Source organism: Lampetra fluviatilis, chromosome 23 (assembly GCF_964198595.1).
Source record: "Lampetra fluviatilis chromosome 23, kcLamFluv1.1, whole genome shotgun sequence".
Classification (NCBI taxonomy): Eukaryota; Metazoa; Chordata; class Hyperoartia; order Petromyzontiformes; family Petromyzontidae; genus Lampetra; species Lampetra fluviatilis.
In genome coordinates, this window is record NC_136297.1 from 4,967,291 (window position 1) to 4,991,934 (window position 24,644).

The following is a 24,644-nucleotide window of genomic DNA, read 5'->3' on the forward strand; positions in this document are numbered from 1 at the left end:
AAAAGTAAAATAAAAATAAAATTAAAATCACGACGTTTCGGAGGCAACACAAGCTTCCGTCTTCAGGTGAAACCGTCACAGCACGATAGCTGTACAAATATATTATTAAGTAAGTATACAGCTATCAACTTCAAGGACAGTGCATCCATTATCAGAGTTATGTTTTTTGTTTGCATTATGACTGCAGGTATTGTGGTCTATGCAAACATGACTCCTTGTAAAAAAGGTGTCAGTTTTGTTGCCAGATAGAAGGGTAAAAAAAACAATTATCATATGTTTTACTGGCAAATCAGGTTCCAATGGGTGTGAAGTGGGCTTCATCCAGCAGTGGATATAAATCACAGTTCACGATTATGGTGATCAAGGTAATTCACGGGATCGTTGTAAACGCATACTCTCAATGTTGTGGGTTTACTCTCCAACACACCGGTGTGCTGTACTCGTCTCGATGTGGTATGTTTTATTTACGTGACAACCCTTACGAATTGTCTGTGCCGGGTGGTGGTGGGTTTGACGACACATTTATATAATAATAGGGGGTTTTCCCCTTTTTTCTGGCAGCAAAACTGAAACCTTTTTACAAGGATTCATGTCTGCATTAGCCACAATACTTTCAGTCAAAATGCAAAAAAAAAACTTTGGTAATATAGTGCATTGTCCTTGAAACTGATTGGTCCACACCAGGGACGGCTTTCTTTTGAGCCTCGACCCAATTGGTGCTCGACCAGAGGACGCCAACAGGCGTACAGCTCAAAGACAATGTAGATACACATTTATATATTTACGCTATCTAACCCCAAAAAACCTATATCATGGACTGTCATCCCATTTTATATACATACAACATAGAAGATGCAGATGGCTGATGATACACAAATGTAAAATTCAAACTCTCCAGTAGTAGTGTGGCTACTGTGGTCATCCAGAACGAGAACGTAACAACGTGTAACGACGCAATGCCCCGATCCACAAATACGAAGGTAGACATCGCAGCGATGATGATGATGGTGATGCCGCTAACTCCGCTACGGCTCCTGATGGCGGTTGTCTGCTGGCTTCACCACCTGAACATGGCATTGTAGCTGCTACTCTGCATCTACATCATTAGCTATTAACACCGTTATCATCAGGAGTAGCATCATTATCACCATCAACACTATCAATAGCATTAACATCATCACCATCAACACCATCATCTACATCACCGCTGTTATAATCACCACTATAATTATCATCATCATCACCACCACTATCTTCGTCATCACCATCAACATCATCATCACCATAATCATTATCTGCTGGCTTCACCACCTGAACGTGGCATTGTAGCTGCTGCTCTGCGTCTACATCAGCCATGAATACCGCTATCATCAGGAGTAGCATCATTATCACCATCAACACGATCAATATCATTAACATCATCACCATCAACACCATCATCTACATCAGTGCTGTTATAATCACCACTATAATTATCATCATCATCATCACCACCACCACTATCTTCATCATCGTCATCACCATCATAATCATTATCTACTGGCTTCACCGCCTGAACGTGGCATTGTAGCTGTTTCTCTGCATCTACATCAGCCATTAACACCGTTATCATCAGGAGTAGCATCATTATCACCATCAACACGATCAATAGCATTAACATCATCACCATCAACACCATCATCATCATCACCGCTGTTATAATCACCACTATAATTATCATCATCATCACCATCACCACCACCACTATTTTCGTCATCACCATCATCATCATCACCATCATAATCATTATCTGCTGGCTTCACCGCCTGAACGCGACATTGTAGCTGCTGCTCTACGTCTACATCAGCAGCCGCACGACAACAAGAAGTTGAATATATTCGTTTTTTGTTTAATTGTAGTCGAGAGTTGCCCCAATAAGATTTCGTGCAGCATGAAGAACAATCCGGGCGACCATGTCTGATAAAAAAAAAAGAAACAAAGTGGAGTTCTTTCAAGGAGATGGTGTCCAGGCGGATCAATGTGAGGGTCTCCTACTGATTTACTTAACTGGGCTGTGAGGGCAAACGTGAGCCGTGGAAGGTGAAGTATGCTTAACCTGCCCCCGTCTGCCTCCTATCTGCAGGCCAGCTCACACCCCATGGCACGGCCGTGTTTGCACAGAGACCGCCACCGCTTCCTCCATCTGCACCGCGGCCTCCCCATCTTCGCACCTGTGTCGCCTCAGCTTATCGGAGGTCAACATGCCATCTTGTACAAGTCAGTGCGCGTACGCGTGTCTGTCTGTCTGTCTGTATGCACGTTGAACTTCTTTTGCACCGTAGGTAGCCGGCCATGCTCGTCGGAGGTGCAGGGAGAAGGACAACAACACTAAACACAACAAGAAGCAGTTCTAAAGAAATGAGTTTGTCAATCGAGATGATGATTTAAAAGTGCAGAGGTCCAGTGGCTTCCTAATATTCGGAAGGAAGAGCGTTCCAGACGGCCACCAAAGCGCGTCTGATAGCGCATCGCGATGCCGTGACTACCGTTCTTGTTTGATGATTAGCAGCCAAAAGCCGCTGCTGCTACGAGGATGACCACCGGAGTTTCATTGGTGGTTTACGCTCCTGGACGAGATCAGCAAGGTACATGTGTATGTTGAACTTCTTTTGCACCGTACGTCGCCAACCGTGCTCATCGCAGGAGCGGGAGAAGGACAACAAACTCAACACAACAAAAGCAGTTTAAAAAAAATGAGTTTGCCAATCGAGATGATGATTTAAAAGTGCACAGCTCCAGTGATTTCGTAACATCGGAAAGAAGAGCGTTCCAGACGGCCGCAGAAGCGCATCTGAAAGCGCCCCGCGATGCGGTGACAATCGTCGTCTTTTTGTCCGATGGCTCGCAGCCCAAAAGCCGCCGCTGCCGCTGCTGCTGCGAGGGTGACCACCGGAGTTCGCGTGCTGGTAGTTTATGCTCCTGGACGAGATGAGCGAGGGAGTTGTGGTTCATCTGTGGCAAGCGCTTAGTGTGCGCAACGAGCGCGACCCTCGTTAGAACCACGTGTTCGTTCGGCAACTGGATGCCAATGCAGCTCGGCTCGCACTGGACGGACACGGTCGCATCTCGCAGTGCCCATCACGACACGTGCCAGAGAATGTTGTACACACCGCAGCTTGGTAATGTTTTTTTGTATTGTTACCAGCAGCAGAAGCATCGTTTTCACGACATCCAGCCCTACCTACGGGTTGAACCCTGAAATCAAAGCTGTCCACATGGCCATTATGTTGACATGGCCATTTTCAGGGCTTGACATGGCCATTATGAACCTTCTCAAACGGACACCCTGGCCCAGGATTCTAACCCATGGACTCAGAACGTACTGGCCCGATGTCTCTGACACCAAATCACCTTTAAGGTTAAGAGGCAAAGGTGCATCCCTGCAATTGCTAGCTAACGCCACTGCCGGCGGTAGCACCGGAATGTATTTGGCCTACTTTTCCACAGTGGACATACGTATTGGGCGTTCTCACACATTACACACACCTTACTCCACCACTCGTGTCCTGTCGGTCAACTAACTTTGGTCGTACCCATGGACACTGCGGCGTGGACAGAGGCAGTGTTGTGGTCAATGCAAACTTGACTTCTTGTAAAAAAGGTGTCAGTTTTGTTGCCAGATAAAAGGGTAAAAAAACAGTTATCATATTTTGAGGTTCCAATGGTGTAAATGCTTACCCCGAGCTCTCATACTCTGATGGTGCATTGTCTTTGAGTTGTGCGCCTTTTGGCGTCACCTGGTCCAACACCATGTGAGACTAGGCTCTAAGAAAAGCTGTCTCTGGTGTGGACCAATCAATTTTAAGGACAGTGCATACATTATCAGAGTTGTGTTTTTTGTTTGCATTCCGACCGCAGTTATTGTGGTCAATGCAAACATGACTCCTTGTAAAAAAAGGTGTCAGTTTTGTTGCCAGATAAAAGGGTAAAAAAAACAATTATCATATTTTGCTACTGGCAAAGGAGGTTCCAATGGGGAACAACAACCACCGTTCACCACTAAGCGGCGGTAACGTCGCCACGGCGCTTGTACCACGCAAGGTGCACTTTAAGAACGTCGCAGAGACACACACACAGACATACCAGTGGATGTGCAAGCGGGGAGCGGTGGCGCAGTGGTTAGCGCGCTGCGCTCCGAACCCGGTCAACATCGGTGACGGAATATCTGAAGATTCGGTCCAGGTTAACTCTGGTGTGTCCCCCATGTTTGCTGCTCGTGTGGACAGAAACTCGCATCCCATTGATTCGGCTGCCGAGCCGTGAGAGCGAATCGAAAACCGGCGACCTTTGGATAACAAGTAGAGGGTGCTGACCATTCGCTTCGAATCACTTTTATCAGGCGGTACGCAAGATATGTGTGTGTATCTATATATGTTGAAATTAACAAAATTCAAAGATCAGTAAAAATGGGACGTTGGACAAACGCTGGCCCATCGATTCCAACCACGTCGCGCCAACGTCGCGCCAACGTCGCGCCAACGTTGGGTCAACGTTGGGACAGCGTTGCAGGTTTAAAGGACCCCCCCACCCCGCACTCTCACACACACTCGTGCGCACACACGCGCGTGCGGTAATCTCGCAAGCCCAACACCGCTTTGTGTGCAGGAAACGTGGCGGCGCGACAACTGATGGAACGCACGTCCTCGGAAAAGTGATGTCCTGCACAGATTAGGGGCGGCGATAGCACAAAAACGTGCCACATCTTCAAACGCAGGCCCGATGCAGAGACAAATACAACGGTGCCCCGTGTAGCCTCAAGAGACTGTTGGGGCAAGTGCTGTTAGCGAATCGCGCCCATGAAGGGGGTCAGTGGCCGGCATCGCCTCCGACCGCCTTTGTCTCCGCAGTTCTGATGTTTACACACCGCGCCAGGTACTCATTTGAGACTGAGTCGACCTAGAGGAGCCCCAGTGCCGATTCAGATAATCGCCACTGGTGTTTGGCCGTGAGAGGGAATCGAACTCGGTGTGGCCGGCTTTCGTAGCGCAGCGTAGCGCTAACCACAGCGCTACCGCTCCCCGCAGAGAGAGCCTTTACACAAGCCATACGCACGGAAAGGTCATGCTCTATGCATTTGGCATCATCAAAATACATTGAGAAAATGGTATGAATTGTGTCTGTCTGTGTGTATTCGCACGTGCCCAGCCATCGCGTGTCCAGCCACCGTATGCCCAAGTAGCTTCTGTTTTATCCGGGCAGAGGGGGCTAAACGGGCGCTGCACGGGCTGGAGAAGAGATGGAGCTGATGCGATGCAGGAGGATGTGGAGCTGAGCGAACAGGTCGATTACTGATACCAGCGGTGTCAAGGTCGGCCCATGTGAAGGAGGCTCCTGATGGATGCTACTGGGCAGTTGGAGGCAGTCGCCCTCCAGCAACAACGGAGGGTGGAAAAATGACGCTCACAACAACGAGCGGAGCAGCGGGCGAATAAAACGCAAGCTGGCACGGTCAGGGGGGGCCTAGGTGTTGCATCTGCCGTTCATCTCAGTCAGTGAAGCCATAGACACTTGGGTCTGTCTCGTGAACTCCTGACAGCAGCGAGCCTTCCACACTTCACGTGGCCTCAGAGTGCACCTAGCCTGGCACAAGCGCCGTGATGACGTCACCACCACTTCGTGGCGTATAGCGGTTGTTGTTGTTGTTGTGTTTTTGCGTGTGACTGCGCTACGAACCTGTCTACCTGAGTTCGATTTCCATCGATCACGACCAGTGGCGAATATTTGAATCGGTCCTTCACCTCCTAGGTCGACTCAGCCTTAACTGAGGACCTCGTGTGATGTGTAAACATCCACACTGCTGGTCACCCACCCCAACGTGTGCCGTGCCAGCCTTCATATTTGCTCGCTAACTGCACTTGCCCTCACAGTCTGTTTAGGCTATATGGGGTGTCTTTATGTTTGTAATACGTACGTATATGCAGGTGTGCATGCACGTGCACGTGTATGTGTGCGCATTTAAATTCCCCATTTATCCACAATGAGATTGATCCCACTTATTTAACCAGGTGAGGGGACATCGATATATTTCCCTTTGCAAGGTCAGGGTCAGGTGGTTTATTTAATTTACTCTCACTGCAGGCCTTTGTCTCTCTGTGTGCATCTGCGCGGATGTGTGCGACATGCGGGGAAGCGGTGGCGCAGCGGTTAGCGTGCTACGAATCGAGTCCCAGTTACGACGACCATCGGTGGCCAATTTCAGGGTGTTTGAAAAAGATGGACCCGATTTGAAATCGCTATATCTCTGCAACCACGAACCGCCCATGAATTAAACTCTTACCACTTGAAAGGGCGGGGCATAGAGTTTCAAAGTATTACCACCAGATGCCTCTCTCAGCGCACAAACAGCCCTGAGCCTCAGTCATTCGCAAGATAACGACCCCGCAACACAAGGGGCGTTTTGCGTTCTGCAGTTCAGCAAGACTGAATCCGTAATTGCGGTGCAGCGTGCGTTTCATCGCACCCTGCGACTTTTTCTTGTGCGGATACGTCAAAAACCCGGGTTTTGTGCCACCATTAGCGACTAATTTGGAAGACCTCAAAAACAGAATCACGGTAGCGGTGACTTCAGTGAAAGACGACACTTTGAGAGGCGTTTGGGACGAATTCAACTATCGTCTCGATGTTGTCCGTACAGCGGGTGGAGGGCACATAGATCATTTATGAAATGGTAACTCATTAAACCGTCTGTAACTTCTCGTGTAATTGTAACATGTTGCCGTCGTGAAATATACCGCTTTGAAATTGGGTCCATCCTTTTCGAATACCATGTATATTAGAACCTGTCCTGGGCCTCGAATGAGCTACCGAGTGCGATGCGTAAACATCCATCCCGTTGTGTGCCCTGCCGGCCTTAATACGTGCTCGCTAATAGCACTTGCGCCAACAGTCTGGTGAAGTTATACTGAGGGCGGGGGCGTCTTTATCTTTGTATGGGTGGTGTATGTCTATCTAGGCACATGGTGTCCACGTGTCCGTGTGACTGTATCTCATATCTGTATACCAGAGGTGGGACAAAGTCATTGTTATGCAAGTCCAAGTCGAGTCGCAAGTCATCAAATTCATGACTCGAGTCTGACTCGAGTCCAAGTCACATGACTCGAGTCCACATCTCATAGGTGGGACAAAGTCATTGTTATGCAAGTCCAAGTCGAGTCGCAAGTCATCAAATTCATGACTCGAGTCTGACACGAGTCCAAGTCACATGACTCGAGTCCACACCTCTGCTGTATACCATGGTGTGCCTGTCCATCAACCTGATTGTCTGTCTCCCTGCATGTCCATCTGTAATCCAGTCACCCAGGCCACCTGCCTATTTGTTTTCATACCCCTTCATCGGCTCGCCTCTCTCGCCCTACCCACCTGGACCAGTATATCTATCGACCGGTCCCCTTGGCTTGTCTATCTACCAAGCACCTTGTCTGGCGGTCCTCCCGTCTTTCCGCCCACCCGCATGCCGATCTGCCAGTGCCCCGTCTTTATCATTATGCAGTGTCGTGTAGCTTTTATTTTACGTTGAGAGGTAATATATATGAAGGAAACATTGTCTGCTTATTTAATTTGTCTGTCTGTCATCTTGTCAGCCTATGTTTGAGCATATCAACCTGCTTACATACCTTCCTACCTGCCTACCTGCCCCCGTGCCTGCTTGCCAATCTACCTACCTTCCTACATATCTGCCTACCTACTTACCTCACTGGTTACCTATCTGTCTACCTACTTACCTGCCTGCCTACCCAAGCAAAGAGACGAGATGTGAACTACCTCGCCTGGTATACAGGAGGTCGTGAGTTCGATTCCGACGTTGACGCCTGCTGCTGTATATTTGGTGTTTGAATGTTCTCCCCGTGGTCGCGTGGACTCTTCTCCGGGTCCTCCGGGTTTCCCTCCACGTTCAGAATCAACATCACGCGTTTAGAGTATTCGGCTGCTATGAATTCCCACATGATGAGCCACTTCGTTGAGCTATCATTTGCGACCAGGTCGCGTCTGAAAAAGGTCTATGTAGCTCAGTGGGGCCTTACCTGGTAAAATAAAATAAAACAATAGCTTTAGTTTTGTCCATCATCATTATCTCTGGCCAGCCACTGCACTTTCCACTGACCCCCCCCCCTCCACACCACCCACCCACTCCTCCTTCCGTCACTCCGTCTCCTCCAGTGTCTCCTCCTCGTTCCTAATTCGGGTTCAAGGCTGTGTTCGCGTGCGCGCGGATTTCATTGGGAAGCACCTGATAGCGTGGCGCGCGCTGGGCCCTCAGACCCAGGGGCGGGGAGGGGGTGGGAAGAGCGGCTCAATGCGCGGAAGTGACTCAGAGATTACGACCGCAGACACGCAATGTTTAAATAAATTACGCCTTGACAATGCAGCAGTCACTGCTACCGCTGCTGCGGCTACGGCTGCGATGTTTGGATGAATTGCCGCCGCCGCCGATCAACCCCGCGTCCCTCCCCCGCCCACATACGCCGACCATGGGAACGTGGAATTTCCACCGCTGCCCTTTAGGACCACGCTAACCCATACGCGCTATACGTCTAAACCAGGAAAGACGCTTTTGTTTGATTGTGATCATGTCGAAAAAGAAAAAGTGGAAATTCCAATGCTGTGTCGCGCTAATAATTTAACCAATAAATATCTCACTGAGTCTCAAGACACCTTATACAGGAGGGTCCTGCTACATTGGGATGTTGGCTCAATTATATTTTGAACAATGAGGGAGTTGTGTGGCAAAACGCCACGCTCGGCCGCCTTTCTTTCCCCAGTGTTGGTCTTCACGCACTCCAGAAAGGATACCGTTTGATCTGAAGCGACCGAGATAGGAGAGGCCCAGGACTGATTCAAATATCACTCGGTGGGCTTCGTACGGTGCGAAAGAAGTCCAACAGACAGTGAAATACATACTCGCCACTGATGTTAACCGTGCCCGAAAATCTGACTTCGTAGCGAAGTGTGCGTCTCATGTGTCTGTGTAAATTGGTTGGTTCTGTGAGTCGTCCGTTTGTACGAGTCTGTATGTACGCACGCGAGTCTGCGGGGAGCGGTGGTGCAGCGGTTAGCTCACTGCGTTACGAAGCCGCGGATCCGAGTTCGATTCCCGCGCACGGCCAACACCGGTCCCTTGGTCTCCCCCAGGTCGACTCAGCCTCAAATGAGTACCTGGTACGGTGTGTAAAAAAATCACCGCCACTGGAGAGACAAAAGCCGTCGGGCGTGGTGCCGGCCACCCACCCCCTCGTGTACCGTTCCAGCCTACATAGGTGCTCGCTAACAGCACTTGCCCCAACAGTCTGTTAGGGGCAAGCGCTGTTTGCGAGCAGCAGCTCCTATGAAGGAGTTAATGACAAAGATCCCCCGTCTAGCCTTCAACAGACTGTTGGGGCAAGTGCTGTTAGCGAATAGCAGCTCCTATGAAGGAGAAAAAGACAAAGATCCCCCGTCTAGCCTTCAACAGACTGTTGGGGCAAGTGCTGTTAGCGAATAGCAGATCCTATGAAGGAGATAAAGAAAAAGATCCCCCGTCTAGCCTGTAACATATTGTTGGGACAAGTGCTGTTAGCGTGCACCTATGAAAGCCGGCACGGCACACGATGGGGCGGGGTGGTCAACACCACGCCCGGCCGCCTTTGTCTCCCCAGTAGTGATGTTTACATACCGCACCAGGTACTCAGGACCGGTTCAGATAATCGTCGCCGGTGTTTGCCGTGAGCGGGAATCGAGCTTGGGCCGCCAGGCTCGTAGCGCAGCGCGTTAACCGCTAAACTACCGCTCCCCACACACACACACCCAGACGCACACACACACTCACACAAACCCAGTCGCACACACACTCACACAAACCCATCCGCACACACACACTCACACACAAATCCAGTCGCACACACACTCACACAAACCCAGTCGCACACACACTCACACAAACCCATCCGCACACACACACTCACACAAAACCAGCCGCACACACACACACTCACACAAACCCAGTCGCACACACACTCACACAAACCCAGTCGCACACACACACTCACACACACCCATCCGCACACACACACTCACACAAACCCAGCCGCACACACACACTCACACACACCCAGCCGCACACACACACTCACACAAACCCAGCCGCACACACACACTCACACAAACCCAGCCGCACACACACACTCACACACACCCAGCCGCACACACACACTCACACAAAACCAGCCGCACACACACACTCACACAAAACCACCCGCAGACACACACTCACACACACCCATCCGCACACACACACACACTCACACAAACCCAGTCGCACACACACTCACACAAACCCAGTCGCACACACACACTCACACACACCCATCCGCACACACACACTCACACAAACCCAGCCGCACACACACACTCACACACACCCATCCGCACACACACACTCACACAAAACCAGCCGCACACACACACACTCACACAAACCCAGCCGCACACACACACTCACACACACCCATCCGCACACACACACTCACACAAAACCAGCCGCACACACACACACTCACACAAACCCAGTCGCACACACACTCACACAAACCCAGTCGCACACACACACTCACACACACCCATCCGCACACACACACTCACACAAACCCAGCCGCACACACACACTCACACACACCCAGCCGCACACACACACTCACACAAACCCAGCCGCACACACACACTCACACAAACCCAGCCGCACACACACACTCACACACACCCAGCCGCACACACACACACTCACACAAACCCATCCGCACACACACACTCACACAAAACCAGCCGCACACACACACACTCACACAAAACCACCCGCAGACACACACTCACACACACCCATCCGCACACACACACACACTCACACAAACCCATCTGCACACACACTCACACAAACCCAGCCGCACACACACACTCACACACACCCAGCCGCACACACACACTCACACAAATCCAGCCGCACACACACACACTCACACAAACCCAGCCGCACACACACACTCACACAAACCCATCCGCACACACACTCACACAAACCCATCCGCACTCACACACTCACACACACGTAGCCGCACACACACTCACACACACCCATCCGCACACACACACACACCTGTTGAGTGACCAACCCCCTGGAGGGTGGCACGTGCCTGCGTGACATCCATCACGACGCTGTTTTCCCAAACAGCGTTGTGATATCAGCTCGAAAGATGAAGAGAGAGGGGGGGGGAAGAAAGAAAGATTTGTACATTCGGCTGCCTTATTTCTTTTGTAAATCCGCCAGCTGTCAAGAGCACCCGATAAGGAGTGTTTTTGCGGGAGTGTTTTTGCCGGAATGATTTTTTTCTGGAGGGGACCCGGGGTGGGTTGGTTGGCACAGAGGGCAAATCACGCTGAGATTGGAATCACTCAGAGGCCTGGTGGTTCGATTCCTGGATACAGCCCCCCAACCCCTAGTGATTGCTCCGCGGTGGCTAGGAGATGTTAACTACCTCGCCTGGTATGAAGGAGGTCGTGGGTTCGATACCGACCCTGACGCCTGCTGCTGTGTATTTGGAGTTTGCGCGTTCTCCCCGTGGTCACGTGGATTTTTCTCCTGGTCTTTCGCTTTTTCCCTCCACGTTTAGAGCATTTGGCTGCTGTGAATGTCCACGCGATAAGACGCTCCGTTGAGCCAGAATCTGTGGCCAGGTCGCTTGTGAAAAAGAGCTATAGCTCATATTCTTAGGTTTTTTTTTCGGTAATAAAAGTAAAATAAAAATTAAAAAAAATATTTAACTTTTACTAATTTGAATTTTTTTACCTACGTGACTTTACCGAAAAAAAACCTAAGCATATTAATCCTTGCAGTCACGAAAGCTTCAAATCTGGAAGCTGTAGCTCAGTGGGCCTTACCTGGCAAAACCAAACATTGTTTAATAGTTTAGTTTATAGATTGGAGCCGGGTTCTCAATGGGACAGTGTAGCTCCAGGGGGTCGGAAACATGCAGTTCTGGAGCCGCATGCGATTCTTGACAGACTGAAATTATGGCTCTTGAAATGTTGATGGGGGGGCGGGGGTTACCGAATTCGTAAAATCTCTCCTCTTGTTATTTTGGTTGCTGAGCCCTGACCATGGAAGTCCAGTTCACCATGGGAGTCCAGTTCACGGTGGGAGTCCAGTTTAACATGGAAGTCCAGTTCACCATGGGAGTCCAGTTTAACATGGAAGTCCAGTTCACCGTGGGAGTCCAGTTTAACATGGAAGTCCAGTTCACCGTGGGAGTCCAGTTTAACATGGAAGTCCAGTTCACCGTGGGAGTCCAGTTTAACATGGAAGTCCAGTTCACCGTGGGAGTCCAGTTTAACATGGAAGTCCAGTTTACGATGGAATTCCCCTTTTAATATGGAGGTCCAGTTCACCGTGGAAGTTCAGTTTACCGTGGGAGTCCAGTTCACCATGGAATTCCAGTTTACCATGGGAGTTCAGTTTACCATGGGATTCCAGTTTAACATGGAAGTCCAGTTCACCATGAAAGTTAAGTTTACCATGAAAGTCCAGTTTACCATGGGAGTCCAGTTTACCATGGGAGTCTAGTTTACCGTGAGAGTCCAGTTTACCATGAAATTCCAGTTTACCATGGGAGTCCAGTTTACCGTGTGAGTCCAGTTCACAATGGAATTCCAGTTTACCATGGGAGTCCAGTTTACCATGGGAGTTCAGTTTACCATGAAAGTAAAGTTTACCATGGAAGTCCAGCTTACCACGCGAGTCTAGTTTACCATAAGAGTCCAGTTCACCATGGAATTCCAGTTTACCATGGGAGTTCAGTTTACCATGAAAGTAAAGTTTACCATGGAAGTCCAGCTTACCACGCGAGTCTAGTTTACCATGAGCAGGGATCAGCAACCTGCATCTCCGTGGTACTATTTATTGAGGACCGTCTCGCATTCACCACACAGTGCATTGCGGCTCTTGAAATTTACCGACATCGAAAAAAAAGTCTACTCCTGTCATTTCCGTTATCTGCCTGGCAGAGTCTAGGTAGTATGCTCACCACTGTGCCACTGCTCCCAATCATTGTTGCACTGCACTTTTATGTTTCTCTGTAGAATGCCACAAGTCCTCGCTTAATGCGCGATGTTCACACCTTGACGCGTTTTCGCTGTAACGCGATTCTTCCATTTGGGAACAATTTTAGTACGATACGGAACGCGTCCATTTACAACACGGAACGCGTCCCGTTACAACACGGAACGCGCCCCGTTATAACACGGTTTCTGAGCGGTCGACGACGAACTACTTTCTTGAGCTGCATGGCTGGGCGGGATGATGCAGTGCGCGGAATGGTACAGTAACACTGGGGCGCACACTCAGTAAATCGTCCCGCCATCTCACCGCGTGTGCGCAGTCACATCGTGTCTCGCCAAACCTCACCGTTATATTATTTATGGGGAAACAGTTTTCGCTCAACGCGGTTTTACTGCTTAACGCGGTACTTTCCAGGAGCGCATCTTCCGCGACAAAAACGAGGACTCATTGTACTGCACTTCTATGCTCCCACGGGCCCTGTTGGCTACGCTGCACGTGGCCGCCTGTGCACTGTGTGGAGCAGGCAGCAGCGGGGTGTTGGGGGATCACCGCACTGATGCTGTGAAATGTCCCTGACGGTACAGCCACAAACTGTGTGGACTAATCTCCATCTGTTGATTCCGACTGTACGGGGGGGGGGGGGGCAAGAGCGTAGCTCCCCTCGCACAAAGGCGTGGGCTATCTTTGGGCGCTCCCGTTTTCCGAACACATTGTATCATAAATAACTCATCGTTAATTGTCTAAACAGAGCTTAAAATAAAATATAAACTGCAACAGGAACCTCCTGAAAAAGAGTTAATTTGACTCAAAAGTTTCGCTGTCCTGGATTGATTAGTAAAAAAAAGTTTTATTGTTGTCAAGTACGGTACAAAAGAAAACCCCACGGCCTTTTCCATCCAACAGTTGATTACAAAAAACCAGGGTGAACATTCATTATTAATATTGTTACGATATAAGAAGTCATAAATGCAAACAAAGGGGCAATTGAAGTGTTATTTGTGTAACACAATGCGGCCGTTTTCTCTCCCCATTGTGTCGGCCCAAAATATACATCACGTGAAGAAATACATCCTTTATTCCGTAAAGAATTAACAACAACAAAAAGCCAAATCAGTCAAACGTGTTGACAGATTAAGTTAAATAAACCACGGGGGGGTGGGGGGTGGATTGGAGGGAGAGGGGGGGACGAAAGAGGGCTCTGGTGGTGGGTGGTGGGTGAATATCAGCGTGACTTTGAAAGTGATTATTCCATCATTACCAGCCTTGATCTATCCACTGCTAAATGAACCCCCCCCTATCCAATCCAGCTCAATCCGTGCGGGTCGGGTCTGTTGTTTGACCCGAACCATCGCGCGATCTCAGAACGAGCCCAGCAGATCGACGCGAATGGAAGAATCGACCCAGCGTTCGTTTCACAACCCCATTCCTCCACCCCACCCTGTACATCTCTCTATGCCTTACTCCAGAGGTTCTTCTTCTTGTTAGCCTGGGGTGCGCGCACATCCCTGAGGAGTGCGAGATGCCCTTCCTGGGGGTGCGAGACACGTCCAGATTTGTTTTTAGAAGGTGAATCATCGAAGACACAGATTAAGCACGGGCATGTAAGCACAACTTACTTACTCTTTGGTTCTTTCGGTAAAGTCACGTAGGTAGAAAATAACATAAATTAAATCACGACGTTTCTGGCGCAACACAAGCGTCCGTCATCAGGTGGGACAACCACAGCAAGAAACAATTCAGCTGAAACAATTCAGCTGAAACAATTCAGCACTTGTTTATTGCTGTGGTTGTCCCACCTGATGACGGACGCTTGTGTTGCGCCCGAAACGTCGTGATTTAATTTATTTTATTTTATTTTTCTACCTACGTGACTTTACCGAAAGAACCAAAGATTATGGATCCCTGCAGTCACGAAAAAACTTCAAATCTAGATTACAACTTATTTGTTTTTTATTTATCAAACCCCTTCGTATTTATTAACATTGTAAAAAAAGGAATGTTTACGATTAAGAACCAACGGGGTGCAATTCTGCAGTCAAGGTTAAGAACCACTTTGCCTGAATCTAGAATTGAAGCTTTCGTGACTGCAGAAACCCATACCCTTTGGTTCTTTCGGTAAAGTCACGTAGCTAGAAAGTAAAATAAATCACGACGTTTTGATTGCAACACAAGCAATCATCATCAGGTGGGAAAACCACAGCAAGAAAAAACATATATTTTTTATATATATACTCTATATTTTTGGTTGCTGAAGTGGGAGAGAGAGCTGCCGTGGTCAGAGGCCTTACTCGAACCCAGAGGTTCTGAACTCGCGTGGCGCGATAGCCAATTCGGAGGGGAGTGGGGGGGGGCGCAGACTGCGGCGTGGATCCTGTGCAGGATAAATAAAATTTTATAGAATATGCGACGGTGGGAGCGGGGTAGGGGGCTGCGGGGGAGAGACCTTTAGTTGCGCGTCGCGGCGACAAAGCACACCGCGTTGGACACCGTGATCTGTTTGTGTATTGTGTCCTTCGTACGCCGGTGGGGTGGGGGAGGGTGGGATAGACGGGGGGGGGGATGGTGAGCACGTGGACCAGTGGTCTTCATTGGGGGGGGCATCGTACCAAACATCATAACAAGCGTGTTGAGAACCACGACCCTAACACGACCCGACCCTAACCCCGGGGCCGATCTGTGCGGTGCGCAGCTGCGTGGCTTACACGGCGGCCCTAATGCACTCACGGGCTATGAAGTCGAAATTGGCCCCTGAAGACCAATAGCGATGGGCTGGGTCGGACGGTGTTGACCCTGTGGCGTTCCCTCCCTCGCCCAGTGACAGTGCGGCAGCTGAGCGTTGTGTGTGGGGGGAGGAGCGGTGGCGCAGTGGTTAGCGCCACTTCGGTACGAGCTTCCGCGGGACGACTGTGAAAGAGAGCTTCATAGCTCTTCGGATTCCTCCAGGATCAATAAATGTTCTGATTCTGACTGTATGGGCCTGCCTCAGTCAGCCCCCCTCCCTCCCTCCACCTCTCATAGCCATGCACCCCCCCCCATCCTTGTGTGTCACGAAGGCCTTAATAGGTGCTCGCTAACAGCACTTGCCCCAACAGTATGTTAAATCCTTCTTGGTTCTTTCGGTAAAGTCACGTAGAAGGGAAGTAATAAAATAATAAAAATAAAACATCATAAAATAATTCTCACGACGTTTCGGCTACAACGCAAGCAGCCGTCTTCAGGTGAAGAATGAGACACTGCCAAGCTTGGAACTTATATATAAGCTGGGTTGGAGGTGGAAGAAGAGCGCCTTATGTTTTATTTTTATTATTTTATTACTTCCCTTCTACGTGACTTTACCGATAGAACCAAGAAGATGAATCCCTGCAGTCACGAAAGCTTTAAATCGAAAGTATGTTAAAGGTTATCCGGGGGATATTTGTTTTTTCTATATTCTTGTGGGGAGCGGTAGTGTAGCGGGTAGCGCTACGCTGCGCTACGAACCCAGCGGCCCCGAGTTCGATTCCCGCTCACGGCCAACACCGGTGACGATTATCTAACCCGGTCCTGGGCCTCCCCTAGGTCGACTCAGCCTCAAATGAGTACCTGGTGCGGTGTGTACTAATATCGGCACTGGGGAGACAAAGGCGGTTGGGCGTGGTACTGGCCACCCACCCTCACGAGTGCCATGCCGAGATTCATAGGTGCTCGCTAACAGCACTTGCCCCAACAGTCTGTTAAGGCTACACGGGGGATATTTGTCTTTTGTGTGTGTATGTCCAATACCAGTGACGAATATTGGAACCGGTCCTGGGCCTCCCCTATGTCGACTCAGCCTCAAATGAGTACCTGGTGTGATGTGTACTCATATCGGCACTGGGGAGACAAAGGCGGCCGGGCGTGGTGCTGGCCACCCACCCCCTCGTGTGCCGTTCCGGCCTTCATAGGTGTAGCGGCACTTGCCCCAACAGTCTGTTACAGGCTACACGGGGGATCTTTGCATTTGTCTTTGTCACATTATTGTGTAAACCCCTCGTCTCTTCGGAAACGACTCCCCCCCCCCCCTCGCCCCCACCCCGCCCGCCTCAGTAACAATGATGCGTGTGCCTTGCCTATTAATGTATATTGTTTCGTGACTGCAGGAATTCATATTCTTCGCTTCTTTCGGTAAAGTCACGGAGATTTTATTATTATTATATTATTATTATTATTTACTTTTACTTTTTCTATCTACGTGACTTTACCGAAAGAACCAAAGAATATGAATGTAATAATTAATGATCAGAGGCTTGGAGTGTGGAAATAAATAATGTGTGTTGTGGCGGGAGGGGGGCACGGGGGGGGGGGGGTTGGTGGGTGGGGGCAGAATGGTGGGTGGGGGGGTTTGTGTGTGGGGGGGTTGGTGGGTGGGTTGGTGGGTGGGTTGGTGGGTGGGGGTTGGTGAGTGGGGGGGGTTGGTGAGTGGGGGGTGTGTTGGTGGGTGGGGGGGGTGTTGGTGGGTGGGGGGTTGTGGGTGGGGGGTGGTGAGTGGGGGGGGGGGGTGGTGGGTGGGTGTTGGTGGGTGGGGGGAGGGTTGGTGGGTGGGGGGTGTTGGTGGGTGGGGGGGGTTGGTGGGTGGGGGGGTTGGTGGGTGGGGGGGTTGGTGGGTGGGGGGTGAGTGAGGGGGGGGTTGGTGAGTGGAGGGGGGGGGGTTGGTGAGTGGGGTGTTGGTGGGTGGGGGGTTGTGGGTGGGGGGTGTTGGTGGGTGGGCGGGTTGGTGGGTGGGGGGTGTTGGTGGGTGGGCGGGTTGGTGGGTGGGGGGTTGGTGCGTGGGGGGTTGGTGCGTGGGGGGGTTTGTGAGTGGGGGGTGAGTGTGGGGGGTTGGTGCGTGGGGGGGTTTGTGAGTGGGGGGTGTGTGTGGGGGGTTGGTGAGTGGGGGGTGTGTGTGGGTGGGGGGGGAGAAAGAAACAACACAAACTGCGGCTCGCAAAACAGGAAAACTACAACTCCCACACCCACTCACTCCCTCGCCACACAAAGACAAAGGTCCCCCGTGTAGCCGCCAACAGACTCGCTGGAGCAATCGTTGTTGGCGAACAGCAGCAGCAGCGCTGCTGGTGAGAGAGGCCTGCACGTCCCTCTCATCGGTGAGAGGCGCGTGGGTTGGGCCGACGCCCGGCCACTCACCCCTCATGCTCAACCCCCATTGTGACGCTCACCCTCACCGCACACTCGCCGCACACCATTCTAACGCACTCACACCACACCCTCACACACACCACGCTAACACACCAAAACACACCATTCTAACGCACTCACACCACACCCTCACACACACCACGCTAACACACCAAAACACACCATTCTAACGCACTCACACCACACACACACCACGCTAACATACCAAAACACATCATTCTAACGCACTCACAACACACTCACCGCACACCATTATAACGCACTCACACCACACCCTCACACACACCACGCTAACACACCAAAACACACCATTATAACGCACTCACACCACACCCTCACACACACCACGCTAACACACCAAAACACACCATTCTAACGCACTCACACCACACCCTCACACACACCACGCTAACACACCAAAACACATCATTCTAACGCACTCACAACACACCCTCACCGCACACTCGCCGCACACCATTCTAATACACACACCATTCTAACGCACTTACATCACACCCTAACACACCATTCTACCACACCAGAACACACACCATTCCAGCACACACACACGCGCGCGCGCACACGAACCACTTTATACTGGTAGGAACCTCTGTTAACACCAGCCCACAGGGGATTATTGTGTCCGTCCGTCCGTCGTGCAGGGAGGGGTTGGGTGGGGAGAAGAGGGTGTGGAGGGGCTGGGTGGGGAGGGGCTTAGTGGGGAGGGAAGGGTGGGGAGGGGCTGGGTGGGGAGGGCCTGGGTGGGGAGGGTGGGGCTGGGTGGGGGGTGGGAGGGGTGGGGCTGGGTGGGAAGGGGCTGGTCACCCCGTGGTGCCCTTATAAAACTCAACGTTTAACCTACTCACGCCGGCTTGTGCCCGCCCTCACAGTCGGGCATATTTGCGGAATACACCACGCCGCCGTTGACCCTGGCCATTGACCGAGCAACCCAACGTGTTCCTACCAGCTCCCTCCGCAGGAATGTGTTACTACATCGCTGCTGTTGTTGTATAAAGTGACTGACACACAGACGCGCGCACACGGTAAGTATTGTCAAACACGTGGATTATGAAACAATTTCATTTGAAGTCGTCCGTGTTAAGCGTTGTTCACTGCGTCACGCGATCATTCCTCACTTCGTATGTACTCATCTCAGTCACTCTTCGCAACGTTCTACACAACATGGGATGGCCAAGTGCCTTACGAATGTCAAACAATCAGTATTATTAACAACAATAGTTAATATGTAGTAGCTACTACATGTGTAGTAGCTACATGTGTAGTAGCTACACGTGTAGTAGCTACTACATGTGTACTACATGTGTAGCTACCAGAGGTGGGACAAAGTCATTGTAATGCAAGTCCAAGTCGAGTCGCAAGTCATCAAATTCATGACTCGAGTCTGACTCGAGTCCAAGTCACATGACTCGAGTCCACATCTCAGAGGTGGGACAAACTAATTGTTATGCAAGTCCAAGTCGAGTCGCAAGTCATCAAATTCATGACTCGAGTCTGACTCGAGTCCAAGTCACATGACTCGAGTCCACACCTCTAGTAGCTACTACACATGTAGTAGCTACACGTGTAGTAGCTACGGGCCCCGCACTTTCAAGGTGCCCCGCGCTAAATGCTTTTAAGCTATCAATTCCGGTTCAGTGATTCTGCACTTGCTCTATTACTATAGTACTATACTGCCCTTCAACTTTTATGAACAACTGGGTGTTTAAGGTTGACGATTTGTCGTATTATCTGGCTGTATAGCAAATAAAAAATACAATTACTTTACCATACATGTAAAAAATTAGTGTTTTAATATTTACGTATATTTTTTCAGGGCCCCTTTATAACATACTTGCGGGAAGTACCCGGCATTGCCCGGGCAAAAAAGACACTTATACATACACACACATTGACTTACACACACACACAAAGACATCGACTTACACACACACACACATCGACTTACACACACACACACATCGACTTAAACACACACACACATCGACTTACACACACACACACATCGACTTACACACACACATCGACTTACACACACACACACACACATCGACTTACACACACACACACAAATCGACTTACACACACATCGACTTACACACACACACACATCGATTTACACACACACATCGACTTACACACACACACATCGACATACACACACACACACATCGACTTACACACACACACATCGACTTACACACACACACATCGACTTACACACACACATCGACTTACACACACACACCACATGCTACAGGCCCCTGCACTAGCTGAATCCGGCACTGGCTGCAGAGTGACGAGTTACGTCCGAACCCGGAGTCCTGATCATCGGATGACCTGCATCTCTTGGGGAGACAAAGGTGGCCGGGCCGTGGGTGGTTTTCTGGACTCGCGCCCGCCTCGTGCATCGTGTTGACGAACGTCATTGGTGGCTCAGCTCACACAAAATGCTTGCCCCGAGAGTCGGCGAAGGCTACACGGGGGACCTTTGTCATCGTATGCATTATTTGATTGATGGTTTGACATACGGTATAGTATGTCAAATCATCTCGGTCATCTCGGTCATCTCGGTCAGTCGACCCATGGCACCTGGGTCTGCCCCGTGACCTCCTGCCAGCGGGCGTTCGACACTTCACGTGGCCTCAAGGTGCACATGGCCTGGCACAAGCGTCGTGGTGACGTCACCGCCACTTAGTGGCGAATGGCGGTTGTTGTTGTTGTACGCGTGTGTGTACGTGCGTGGTTTGCCGGCCGTCGTCGGTGTTACGCAGCGAACAGCACTTGTCCCAGCAGTCTGTTAAGGCTATACGGGGGATCTTTGTTTTGCGGTTGACAGAAAGACACGACTATACGCAGTACGAGCGTAGTGTGAATGTTTTATTTACTTGAAACTAAAATATTTTCATTTCGCCTGGGAAGCCGCACTGAGCTAAGCAGCTCTTTCTCCAGAAGCGACGTGGCCACAAATGACAGCTCAATGAAGTGGCTCATCACGTGGATTGTACAGCAGCCCAAAACACTCTAAACGCGTGACGATGTCGATTCTAAATGTGGAGGGGAAAAACACTGGAGAACTCGGAGAAAAATCCACGCGACCACGGGGAGAGAGAGAGAGACTAATTTTAGATTTAAAGCTTTCGTGACTGCAAGGATTCATATTCTTAGTTTTTTTCGGTAAAGTCACGTAGGTAAAAAATTACAAATTAAATTAATAAAAGTAAAATAAAAATAAAATAAAAATCACGACGTTTCGGAGGCAACACAAGCCTCCGTCTTCAGGTAGAACCGTCACAGCACGATAGCTGTATTAAATAAGAGAAATTCCAAGAAAACAGAGAGAGAGACGCCGCAAACTCCACATACACAGCAGGCCTCAGGGTCGGGATCGAATCCAACGACCTCCTGTACACCAGGCGAGGGGTTTAACATCTCGCAACCGCATGCGATGCACGTCCAGATAACATTAACCATTCGGGCAACCGCCCTGGACAAAGGGGGCCAGGGCTTGACCCCCCCTCCTCCTCCTCCGACTTAAAAAAGTGAAAACGCGAACCTGGCTCACGAAGAACTCCCACGTGTGTTTCGCCAAATACGCGAATCGCGTTTTCCCCTGGCAGCTTCCCGTCGTCGGCTTCCGTTTTGCTAATTGTAAATCATTTTAAACTCCGAGGGCAATCACGCGTTGAAAAGCGTCGTTACATAATCCATAGCTGCCAGTGCCCCTACCTTATTACGGACTGCAGGACTTACTCTTTGGTTCTTTCGGTAAAGTCACGTATAAAGAGAAAAACAGGACCCTGCGGGGTGGGCTGGTAGGAATAATACTTAGTACCGGTACAGGGATATCGACCGGGTATAGAGGAGTTAAAGAAAAAGAATACTGTATTCTAGTGTAACGTTAATTAAAAGTGTTTGTTTTGACAACAAACGCTGTGAGATTTAAAGACTCGTAGTCTTTCATTTCCAAACGATCAATTTGTTGAGTCCTGGGAATAGCTCCAATAAATATCTGGTGAGATAATTGCGATTGTATCCCGGTGCCCATCAATAGCTCTGAGCACCGTGCTGATTGGCCCGTGGGCCTCGCAAATAAGGCGATTAAATGTATCTCGTGTCTGTGTTAACATAAATGTATCTTGTCTCTGTGTTAAAAAAAACGTGCTGCGTTTCAGTAAAGTAAATTTGAAGTGAAGTTTAAAGTTTCGCCGTGAGGCGCCGGAAGCGACGGCCATCTTGTTTAGTTCACAGATCGCAGGGGGAGCGGGCGGCCATCTTGTCGGACAGACGGACAGTCGGACGGACGAACACATTAATCTATTGGTGGTCTGGTCCACTTCGTTCCTACCAGTATGATAAATTAAATACTAGCATACGACATTTATAGCTGATGATGATTGCTTGTGTTGCAATCGAAACGTCGTATGCTAGTATTTAATTTATTATTTCCCCCCTTATAGATCTCAACGTTCATCCTACAAAGTGCCATGGGTTGACAGGGTTGACAGGTTTGGATAATCCGTGCACGTGCATATATATGTAGGGGTGTTAGAGAGAGAGCCGTTATGCATGGCAGCTTATGGGAAACAAACACAGTGGGCGGGGCTACGTGAGTGCACGGGGGGGGTGCTCTCAACGACGTCCGCACCAGGCAGCCCGGGGCCCCACCCCTCAGCGGGGGTTGAGTATAAAGGGGGATGTGTCAGAGGGCTCGGGGCAGAATGTTAAAGCTAAACCAGTGAAGACCGAAGATCGTCCAGCTAGAGCCCTGGACTCCCCTGGGACGCCGCCCTTGTCAGGGCCGCGCAGGACCGAGCCAGCGGCGTGGTCCCGAGAACCAGAGCTAGTGCTCTGGGACTCCGGGTACCGTAGCCCGACTTACCAGTGTCGGGCCAGACAGCCTCCCCTAGCCCGTTAGTGGAGGACTAGGAGGTAGGTCAGAGATAGCTAGCAGTGTATTCCCAGCTAGCCGGGTGAGGGGGCCAATACCCCCTCTAGTATTGTATGTCCACAGTTGTGACTACTTGTACGGAATAAATACGTGTGCCTCACCAACGGTGTCCAAGAGTCATCAACGGTACTTCATATATATAGCTTGTTGTTGTAAATTGTTAATTTGGGCAAGAGGACAACAAGAGAAATAACTGCAAATTGTGGGGTTTCGTTCTTATTATATCCATCAGTAACAGTGTAGCCATCATCATCATAAACATCGTCATCCACATCACCATCAACATCATCATCGACATCACCATCATCATGAACATCATCATCATCCCTCACTGTATCTACCACCAAATGCACTCGATGGTGTTTGATTGCACTCTACATGAGGCTATGCGGTCGGACGTGGAGCATTAGGGGTGTGTACTGTGTGTGTGTACTGTGTGTGTACTGTGTGTGTGTACTGTGTGTGTACTACTGTGTGTGTGTACTGTGTGTGTGTACTGTGTGTGTTGTGTGTGTACTGTGTGTGTACTGTGTGTGTACTGTGTGTGTGTACTGTGTGTGTGTACTGTGTGTGTACTGTGTGTGTACTGTGTGTGTGTACTGTGTGTACTGTGTGTGTGTACTGTGTGTGTACTGTGTGTGTACTGTGTGTGTGTGTACTGTGTGTGTACGGTGTGTGTACTGTGTGTGTACTGTGTGTGTGTACTGTGTGTGTGTACTGTGTGTGTACTGTGTGTGTGTACTGTGTGTGTGTACTGTGTGTGTGTACTGTGTGTGTACGGTGTGTGTACTGTCAGTACTATGTGTGTACTGTGTGTGTACGGTGTGTGTACTGTGTGTGTACTGTGTGTGTGTACTGTGTGTGTACTGTGTGTACTGTGTGTGTGTACTGTGTGTGTACTGTGTGTGTGTAGTGTGTGTGTACCGTGTGTGTGTACTGTGTGTGTACGGTGTGTGTACTGTGTGTGTGTACTGTGTGTGTGTACTGTGTGTGTGTACTGTGTGTGTACTGTGTGTGTGTATTGTGTGTGTACAGTGTGTGTACTGTCAGTACTGTGTGTACTGTGTGTGTACTGTATGTGTACTGCGTGTGTACTGTATGTGTACTACGTGTGTACTGTATGTGTACTGTGTGTACTGTGTGTGTACTGTGTCAGTACTGTGTGCGTACTGTGTGTGTACTGTGTGTGTGTATTGTGTGTGTACAGTGTGTGTACTGTCAGTACTGTGTGTACTGTGTGTGTACTGTATGTGTACTGCGTGTGTACTGTATGTGTACTACGTGTGTACTGTATGTGTACTGTGTGTACTGCGTGTGTACTGTGTCAGTACTGTGTCAGTACTGTGTGTGTACTGTGTGTGTACTGTGTCAGTACTGTGTGTGTACTGTGTGTGTACTGCG

At 50.0% G+C, this 24,644-nt stretch overlaps 1 protein-coding gene across 1 annotated transcript in view; it reads right to left on the reverse strand.

The window, feature by feature from the left end:
* Positions 1 to 15,565: 15,565 nt before the first annotated feature.
* LOC144940847 (uncharacterized) overlaps positions 15,566 to 24,644 on the reverse strand; it is a 38,840-nt gene continuing 29,761 nt past the window's right edge. The window contains exon 3 of the mRNA XM_078867338.1: positions 15,566 to 15,631. Within this exon, the coding sequence (XP_078723464.1) occupies positions 15,566 to 15,631 (66 nt within the window). The remainder of the gene's footprint in view (positions 15,632 to 24,644) is intronic.